This window comes from Styela clava, chromosome 1 (genome assembly GCF_964204865.1).
Source record: "Styela clava chromosome 1, kaStyClav1.hap1.2, whole genome shotgun sequence".
In the NCBI taxonomy this organism is placed as follows: Eukaryota; Metazoa; Chordata; class Ascidiacea; order Stolidobranchia; family Styelidae; genus Styela; species Styela clava.
Window position 1 is genome coordinate 10,166,409 of NC_135250.1, and position 10,871 is coordinate 10,177,279.

Below are 10,871 nucleotides of genomic sequence, written 5' to 3' on the forward strand. Positions count from 1 at the left end.
TATAAAATAAAATGAAATAGAAACGGAACATATATACCATAAGTAACGGAAAACTGGAACAAGTAAATAATAAACAAAAGTAAAATGGATACAAATGTTTGATAGACCATGTTTGAAAGATTGATCTCCTGCGTTCATTAGTCATTTCACCCGAAGAAGTTGAAACCGGGCGTGTTAGCGTCCATCGGTCTTAACACAATTCTTCCCCCTATCTACGGTTATTATGTACATTGGCCATGGCCATGCTAGATAAGATGCGAGAGAAGTTGAAACCAGGTGTGTTGGCGTCAATCGGTCTTAACGCAATTCTATCCCTTATCTACGGTTAAGTTACGGGAGAAGTTAAAACCAGGTGTGTTGGCGTCAAACGGTCTTAACGCAATTCTATCCCTTATCTACGGTTAAGTTACGGGAGAAGTTAAAACCAGGTGTGTTAGCGTCAATCGGTCTCAACGCAATTCTATCTCTTATCTACGGTTAAGTTACGGGAGAAGTTAAAACCAGGTGTGTTGGCGTCAAACGGCCCTACTCAGTTCTTCCCCCTTAACTGCGTTAATAATTTACATTGGCCATGCCAGAGAAGTTGATAATAGGTTAGTGAATGGCAACGCGTCATGCCCTCCTTCACCTACGTAACAAGAGAGAGAAAAACGGCTGCGAATACCGGAACTCTAACTTCTACTTGTTGAGCTTTCATTTTTCGCAATCGACGAAATTGACTGCTTTGAAGAAAGCTCGTTTCAATGCAATAATTACGACTTTACGGAATTCGTAACTTCCCTTCCGTAACTCAAAATAATTACGTAATTCCGTAAATTACGTGCAAGCCTAAGCGACATTAAATGATTTATTGCTGATTTTAAAATTGTAATATTCGTTCAAAAAAAAAAGGTCTCAGGATCAAACATCAAAATCAAACAAAGCGGTCGCGCAACATCGCTGTTACAAAACCAACCATAATGTTAATAAATTTTTCGTGATATTAAATAAATAAAATAAATTAGCCGGTGTAAAATTTCTAAAATGTGTGTTGATGCATACATTCGTAACTTGTCACATAATGAATGGATTTTCTACCCTGGAAAGATCATCAGAGATTGAGGAATTTCTCCGATATCAGTAGGACGGAACTGCATATCGTAAAGCCACAAAACGCCACGCCAAATAGCTATTGGTAGTTTGGAAGGTATCCGAGAAACACGATTACGGGTTTTAATTAAGAACAATCTCTATTCGATACTTCGTGCCATTGAGTCTTTCCAGAGTTTGAAAAAATAAAATAGGTATTTTGAAAGGTGAGGTCCCGCCATTTCTTTTATTTTCGCATTTTACAAGAGAGATGCACATCCCAATGAGTTGATATATATATCCTCATTGCACATCCCGACGCCGCTCATTAACTTTTCGTAGCTACTAGTCCGGTGGTTCTTAAACTTTTTCTTCGCCATTCACTGTCGTATGCATAAAGCCATACTCAAATAGTTATCATCAGACCTTCTCCGTTTTCCACTCAGTTTGCAGTAGCCTACCTGGTAAAGTTGAACTAGCTTTCACGTGAAACTAAGCACGAAACAAACGTATGCGTACGTACGTATCTATTTTCTGCTTGAACGTTCAGTTAAGACACGTAAGATTTCAATCAAATGTTTACTTCATCACTATTGAGCAATGCAAAAACTATCTATTGTGTGTTAAAAACAAACAATGATAACAGACTTCTTGGCTTGCCTAACGCCTCCAAAATTCACTACCAATACCTTTGGACAACCACCAGAATCAAAAATACAGTTTACAAAATAGAGAAGTGTAAATGAATTTATGTACATTTTTAGCAAGAAGAAAAGAAGTTCTTTTTCTAAAAGGTATTATGCATGTGGACGATTCCCCGACCTTGACTGCTGAAAATATAGTAGCATGACGTTTACGATTGCATTTTGTTTATATATCGGATTGTTTTCGTCAGCCGCGACAGATTAAAAACACTTTCTTAAACGTTGCAAATCTCATAAATCGCTTGTGCCCGCGGCGCACCTGTTATGTTCTTAAAACAACCGACTTGAAATAAAATAATTTCCTTGGGATTTTATCACAAACTTGGGAATTTCTCTAACAATGATATCTGAAAATTAATCGAGTGGCAGCATTGCAACGGCGCGGAGTAAGAGTTGGACAAAAGCTCATATTTGTCTAATTTGCAAGAATATGAATCAAAACAAAATGCAATCTGCAGTTTACAACACGTTTTATGTCCGCGGATTGCCGTGGTATTTTGGGGTAGGGGTGCTTTTATTTTATCAAAGCAATCGCAATTTAATTATTTACAATTAAATAAATAAAGCAACCATTTTAAATATGTATATCGGTAATGGATCTAATATTTTATACAACCTTCACAAAATCCATTACATATCCGTTGAAAAAGTCGGCTCTTCTAACGAGTGGCGTAATCTCAACGACTGACCCTAGGGCCGTATCTTGGAATTTCAGGGAGATAAATATATATTTTTGATTTACTAATCAACCTTCACATGTCTTTTCATTGTACTAAATTAAATATACTTTCTGGGATTTTACACCAGATCTTTCTAACGACGATGACGAATTCGCATGAGCGCAATATATATCAAAACTAAATATAATCGAGCAATCGACTATTACTGATTGATTGATTATTATCATTATCACATTATTATGTCCGCAAATTGGCGTGGTACAGTTTTTTGTCCTCGCCGCCACCGCAAGTTAACCTTGAACCCAAATGAAATAAAATAGAGAGACATTTTTAATTCTTGTAGTTGTCATAGATTGAATATTACGAGACAGAAAAATTTCTTTTTAATGTGAAAAAGCCGGCATTTTTAACACAATGCGGAGACCGTTTTTAGGAGCCGTTGCATGGAAATTTCCGATTTCATTTTGTGACCTCTCGCGCCCCCAGTTTAAGAATCACTGTAGTCAAATAACAGTCTCCGGTTTTTATTGACATTTTGTGTTAGATGCCAAACAGGGTCACGTGAAATTCATTACGATGTCATAGTAAAGACTTCGTTATTTGTGGAATTTTTTTTTCATGACATGAAGGGATTTTTAAAATTTTGCATAAAGAACGAAATTTCAGTCACAGGCAGCATACGAATGCTAAGCCAAGTACGCAAGTATATTGGACAAGCTCGAGGCTGTAATAAAACCTACACTTCCGATCAAAAAATGCGGATAGGATATTCATTTCTATCTCGCGGGAGAAGAAAGTCAATAAGACGACTTGAATGAAGACGATCATATGGCAAACCAGGGCATCTTCAGATGCATGAACTTATGGCAAACAAACCTACGACAGCGAGTAGTCCAACAATCCCATCGCACTTCCACTGCTAGAATAATTCATCCAGTGATGTCGAATAGGCATCACATGTTTAGGCTGTGAGGCGAGGCCCTGAAAACGCCTAGAAAGTGGGTTTCGTAGCGCACATCTGGGGACTATATGAATCATTTAGTTTTGTATGAAAATGAACATATTGAACGCATTACAGCATATTCCCAATAACGAAAGTAGCAAATTATCTGCAAAACATGCTTTAAAAATCTTGATGCAAAAATTGGATATTAGGGGATTTCCCGAAAATCAATACCCATAGGTTCACAACGACACAGCATGAAAAGTTTCTACCATTTTATAGAAGCCATCAAACGCCTCAATTTTATGCGATGAAGTCACAAATTAACACCGTGAGCACAAAACACAAGAAAATCGGGTAAAATCCTGATGCGAAATTGGGGACTCCTCGGAAAATCAATAACCATAGGTTTACAACAACACAGCATAAGAACTATGCAATTCAAGAGCCCTGCTGCACACTAACACAAATGTATTTATGTAACGTTTCGTTTGACCGTAAATAAATAACAGACAAAATATCACTATATTACATTTGACACACAGACAACTTTTCTGGTCTGCATTATACAATACTGAGAAATAAAACACCATTGTGTAATTTGGACTTCAATTGCTAAATATAAAACAAAGAGAGAGATCTCATCAATGACACTTATTTCGGCCACCCGCTGTTATTTAATCAAGAAATTCACAGATTTTATTGATTATTTAACATGCGTGACTCCTATAATTCTACTATGATTGTTTAAATATGCATGTAACTGCTTTTCGTGTTGTAGTTGAATTATGTATGTCTGAAGAAGTCTGACCTTGGTCAGACGAAACGTTACAGAAATATATTTGTGTTAGTGTGCAGCAAGACTCTTGAATCACTTAGGATTGTTATCTCTACTCTTGCTACAGCATCCTTGCAATATATGCATACGGATCCACCGGCACAAAAACATAGAGGAAGATTAAGTAGTTAGTTTCGCAGAAACCAAATAATTAACAAGAGAGCTGTGCTCAAATATTTGAACACGTCACAAGGTATCGCTATTTTTTTATTCTGACACATAAAAAACGAATCTCTTGATATACACTGAAATTTTTGAAATAAGTAAAAGTAATAGCCTTCTGGCAAAAAAAATCAATCTTTAACCATTGAAAATTTCAAAGCAATTGGTTCAGTATTCGAAGAAAAAAGCGATTTCATCATGACGAAAGAGAATAATAATAACAACAACAACAAAAACAACAACAACAACACAATATTGAAACGATTGTTATGTACACTGACGTGTCCAAAACCCTATCCATGGTCAACAGGTGGGGGGATAATTGGCTTTAATTCTAGAGCATGTGTTGGAAACCTTTTTGGTCAAGAGAGCCATAAAAGGTACATACTTTCAACTGAATTTCCGTGCGAGCCATATAGCATTTCTTCACTTAATCAGGCCCGAAATTTTTACTCAAAAGTCAACACACACAATGTCAATATATATATTTAATGTGACTTCTGATGCTGCATGTTGTCGCCGCGTTGAAGTTGAAATCTACGATACTCATCACCCTACTTTCGTTTAGGCATCTCCTTAGTATTTAAAAAACTAGCTTTGCTAGTCCGATTTAAATATGACAAATAGGCTGTAACTACCGTGTTTCACCAAAAATAAGACTGGGTCTTATTTCAATTTTCTTCCGAAAAATAACACTAGGGCTTATTTTCGGGGGATGTCCTATATTTTTATTTATCAAAAACTGAATTACAAAGTAGAGAATCACGAAATTTTCAAATATACAGAATATGAATTAGAGGTAAGATCGGACCCCAAAATTCCAGCCCGACCCGAACCGGCCCCGTGGGTATTGAATTCGCAGGCCCGATCGGAACCCGCCTAATTAACTGGATATGCAGGCCCGACCCGACCTGAGCCGGGTATGGTAAAGTATAGAAGGAATATTTTTGGAATTTAAAGGTCGGGGAAAAGTCCATTACAGCGTCTTCTCTGTTTTATTTAAACTATTTTTTTTTATAACAAGTAGGCTATTCTTTTGTTTAGTATCCACACATAGTTTTTTTTTATAAACATATATTTATTTAAAAAAAAGTCAGCGATAGAGAAGCCCGACCCGACCTGAACGTAATGATTGACATTTCAGGCCCGACCCGAACGTAATGATTGGCATTTCAGGCTCGACCCGACCCAGCTCGAACGTAATGATTAATATTTGAGGCCCGACCCGACGGGTCACAAACTATATTCCAAAATCCCTTAATTTCGTCACAATGCCAGTCTGGTAATTCTCTTAGATGACATAGACATGCGCTGGGCGCGCGTTCTCGAACGTATTAGCAAATTTTCTGCCAAATTTGGCTATAAATAGTTTGAAATCTCGTAACAAAAGTAAGCTTAGCTTTAGAATACTATATTTTTCTGGGAGCCATATGTCGTCACAAAAAAAAAACCCATAAATGGCTCGCGAGCCATGGATTCCCGACCTCTCTATCTAGAGTAGACAACAGTGATGAATTCCTGCCTGGTAATTTGCCCTCAGAACATGTTTCTTTAGTGAATCATTGTTGAGAGGAAGAGTATAATCCACATGTTTTCCAGTTTTAAAAAAGACGTGTTCTTGGTATCATTTACATTCTTACCATCTTATATTGGAACATATCAAAATTATTTCCAAGTAGTCCCCTTATGTGCGCTACGAAACTGAAAGATGAACGGCCTCGTCTCGCGGCCTAGTTTGTACCAAAGTGAACTTTGGTTTGTACAATCTAGATAGCGAATACCCCACAGATTACTACCAGGCTACTACTATCAACCAAATGAGCATGCTCATTGTATCACGACACATAAATTAATCATGCAGTATCGAAGGAAATTTCTGGGGTCAAGGGTTGCGTAGCCATCAATTCTAGTAATCAGGGGACGGACTAAAAGTAGGCACTTGCAAATTAGGCACTTTTTTAGGCACTTATTTAGGCACTTTGAAAAAAAAATAAAAAGGGCGTAATACCTTTTAAAAAACATAATTAATTAGTTAAAAATGGTCAAATTAAATGTTAAAAACGCAAATTGCAACGGGCAAACTCAATAGCAATATGCAAAACGCAGTATTAATGGCAGTCGCACGCGCTTGGTCACCACATATGCTAGGCACATACTTAGGCACTTCGAAAAATAAATAAAAATAAATAATCAGTGAATATTTGAGTTCATGAGCATGAGTTTATCTCCACTAGACTAGAATCTAGATTATAGTACTGGTACATAGGATAACCTAAGAAGTGTTAATACTGTAATAATGAGATGCCGTAAAAGCGCCTAACTTCGGACAGTTCCTAACTTCGGACAAAATTTTTGAACGGCCATATCTTGGCTAAAACGCGCCGTATATTGCTAATTTTAATTATTATAGGTTGCGCTGTTATATCTACATCTATTCTCATCTTTTTTAATGTTGCATAATTATTTTTTTGGTAAAAAAACGGAAATTTTGCCGAAAATTGACTGCCCGGCATTCAACGGCGCAGAGCGTCGCTCCTACTCAAGCTATCATCGTCAAAATACCATCATTCGGTAGAGGGCGACAACAATGTATATAATTTATTTGAGTGATCGCAAGATGTCGTACGAGATTTAAATAAAACCTAAAATTCTGAATTATAAATTCCGTAAGAATATTAAGATTTCACGCAGCGTCAAAAATTACGTCAACCTCACGTAGATTATTTTTCGCTCACTTCCGACACGACGTCACACTTCGTCGCGGAAATGAATTTTGACGCCAGACACAACGGAGCCAATATGACAATTTCCGTTAAGATAAAGACGGCGTTCCAATGTAATATTTTTGTATTTTGTTCGGTCATGTATGAATATATGCCAAAATTACATTAATGAAAATACATGTCACACTTAATCGATAACGTTAAGAATCGAATATATAAAACTATGATAATTCCAACGTCCATATGGCACAGTGCACTGACTTAACCATTATTTTATGATTAGTAGTCGAAATGACAGTTATTGAATACGGCCTGGGTGAATTTTATTCACTCGAAATTAAAAATAAATTTAATCTCCAACAAATAAACGGGACCTACATGTTTACAAGATTAAATTGAATTTTAAATTAAACTTTACAATCGGATTTACCGCGTGTTTGATATAAATTATCATTTATAAAGATAACCGCGCAGAATAAAAAAAGCTATCCGTCGGGAATAATTAATACTTCAATAACTTCGATAGAAGCCCGTTAAAATACTTTATTGTGGATTGAAACGGTTTGCATCAGATATATTTACGTATCATTTCCTGATTAAAATGACTAACGTGTTATTATACTCATCTGAAATATGGAAAATAACGAACGAAAGATGTAAACATAGGACGACGGAAGTTTCAAATAATGAATTTTCGTCGTGACGTCAATGTTACGTTACGACGACGAACGAGCGTCTTATCTTCACGCAACGACGTGATTACGTCATCCGCATCGGAAGCCTCCTTCTCTCTGTGCGTCGCGGTTACGCAGTGAAGAAAATGACTGTCCGAAGTTAGGGCAGTGAAGGATAACGGTCAGATGGCAAGAAATATCGATTATTTCAATAGTAAAAATAGTCCAATTGAACCGAAATTTGCAGGGAATGTAAATTACCACACGAATGTTTTACCGAGCCATTTTGGCACCGTTTGGACAATAAATGGCCGAGTTATTGACGAAAGTATAGTAATTTTGTCCGAAGTTAGGCGCTTTTACGGTGATATCTGGATATAGCCTAAATCCTGAAATCTGCAAATGTATAAGATCATGTTTCAGCTGGCCTACCTCGTTTGTCTGCACTACAGCACTGTCTATATCTAGACCCTGTGTTTGATACTTTTACTTTAGCACAATCACAAGCATATAAACATACCGGTAACAGCATAATGCAGTAATGAAACAGATTTCTGGATTTGCAAACTCCTGAGCTAGGCAATAATTGTTACAAAGTTACTTGTGTACCGGTACTTCGTCGTCCCTTCACGCTACGGTCATGTCTGTCTTACCAGAATTAATTATTTATTGCAGGCTTCATATAAGTTGTCACCTGCTTTTAAATGTTGCAGATTAATCAGCAAAAATGAAGTATCTTATTCCTGCAAATCATGTGAAGTGTTTCGCGAGATCAATACACTGTTTATCTCGTCTTGGGAGTGAGATTTACTTCGACTGCACGGAGATAGATGTCCAGCTTAAAACGTTAAATGCTTCAAGGTCAACATTTGCATCTTTTGTCTTTCCGAGTGTCTTTTTTGAAGAATTTGAACCAGTTATAGAAGACGAAGAAGAAAATCAGTTTCTTCGCTGCAAAATATCAGTTAAAACATTTCTGCAAGTGTTCCGTTCAATAGCGTTTATTGAACGCTCTGTTGAAACTTGTGAGATAAAATTATCTGATAATTTAAGTCAGTTAATATTTACTTTGAACTGTAAGCATGCAGTTGTCAAAACTTATCAGCTAAATTTTGAAGAATGTGAAAGCTTAAAAGCTGTTTATACAAAGGATTTGTCTCCTAATAAACTCACTGCGTCTTCTAAGTTGTTACAAGATGTTTTTGCTAATTTTCCTACCTCGTTAGATGAAATTACGTTATCTGTAACACCATGCAAAGTTTCATTGTCAAGCTTTGCAGATGAGGACGAGGTTGGAAAAATTATGTCGACGGAAATGAACTTAAGTCCTAAAGAATTTAGTTATTTTCAAATCGGTATCGATTCATGCGTATCATTCTGTCTAAAAGATATTCGCTCCATCTTGACATTTGCGGAATCCTGTGGTTCAGAATGTAAAATGAACTTTGAATACGGAGGAAAACCATTTGTTTTGGAATTATCACAAGAGGAAATTTTTACGGCAAATTTTGTTTTAGCAACAATATCTGGTGATTTAGAAAGCCAGCAGCCATCGACTTCAGTTCTAACAGAAACAACGAATAATAATCACTGGAGTGAGCGAACAAATGCAAATGAAAGTAGAATACAACCAACTAAAACTGTGTCTAAAAAAGCTTCTAAAATTAGCGCACATGGAAGGGTCAATAATCACGAAGAAGTTGAACATGAAATCACTAATAACATATCCAATCATCAACAATCATTTTTGCTTGGAAAAGATGACACAATAGTTCATGTTAATGCCATATTTTTCTCAGGTTCAGGGAAGAACCAAGTTACTGCCGTGGATAATACAGTTTTAGCAGCGGATTCTGATGACGAATCATGATGTTGTTTTTTGTTGGGACGCTTTCCTTACAATATAAATTGTTTATTAGAACATACTGTACATTACAGGGTGGCCCACCCCCCAAAAAAAACCATGGTCATTTGGCACAATTCTAGAGATAACATGATTTTAGTACAAAGTGTCCTAGAATATACATTTCCTCTCCCCCGGGATAAATATGTAAATCCTATCCTTTCTTCATTTTTGTAGAAGTGAAAAAATGTTTTTTTTAATCACCCAGTAAAGTGGTCTAATCGAGCCTAAAATGTGTAATGTAGTTGGTAGTTCCTATATTTAGCTATGAAAAAATTTTTTACATATCAATTTATCGTTATGGCAATGCTTTTTCCTTAGATCTTTTTTAATGGATTTTCACACTTTTACAGGCTTGAATATTGTTTTTCTTTAATCATAATTTAAACCAATATTATAGTCTCTTAAATTGATTGATTTCATCCCAAATCTGGTTCGTTTCCCAAGGGTTATTAGGCTAGTGAAAATTCATCAAATTGTTCGCCAGAAACGCCTGTAAAGTAGACATCTAAAATTGTCATTTAATTCAGTTTCATTACTGAGTACTAAGCTACATCCGAGAGCCCTCTTCCTGGAAATATGAATATGTTTGTATTTTTATACCTGTTTATTGCTCAGCCAGTTGGCTGCTATGTTTCTTTCTTTTTTCACGTGCTATTTTTATTGTTCATTTCTACACACTGCGCCATTTTATTACATATTTTATAAATAAAAATATCAAAATGTTGTTGTTCAGTTTACTTTAGCGTCCAGTGGAAAATGAATCCATGATATGCATATACAGCATATCACAGGATAGCATTAGTATGAATTAATACTAAAATTGTGCAAAACCTGATGACGCCCTGCCTTTCTGTCTGGCCTGTACTGTGTAGTCAGGCTTTTCAAGGTTCAAATTTTGAAAGGTTAGAGTCTTCTCGGAGCTTCACAACACCATAAGTTGTTAATAGGATTACAACAAAGTTCTTTGTGCTATTTCCAGCTTTTCTGGGGTGCGGGTGTAGTAAATTAACTAAAGATGTGAAGTTGGGGGGTGTTTCAAACCCAGGTATGAAACCCACTCTCCTGACAATAGGCTTGACTTCCACATTGGCTTCAAACTAGGTATAAGATCGGGCCCAAAAATTCCAGCCTGACCCGGGCCCATGGGTATAAGACCAGACTAATTAACTGGAT

At 36.5% G+C, this 10,871-nt stretch overlaps 1 protein-coding gene across 1 annotated transcript; it reads left to right on the top strand.

Moving 5' to 3' along the window:
• Positions 1 to 8,437: 8,437 nt before the first annotated feature.
• On the top strand, positions 8,438 to 10,425 carry LOC120342104 (cell cycle checkpoint control protein RAD9A-like). Its single transcript, XM_039410797.2, has one exon. It carries the CDS (start codon positions 8,520 to 8,522, stop codon positions 9,660 to 9,662), a length of 1,143 nt encoding a protein of 380 aa, XP_039266731.2. The 5' UTR covers positions 8,438 to 8,519; the 3' UTR covers positions 9,663 to 10,425.
• The last annotated feature ends 446 nt before the right edge of the window (positions 10,426 to 10,871 follow it).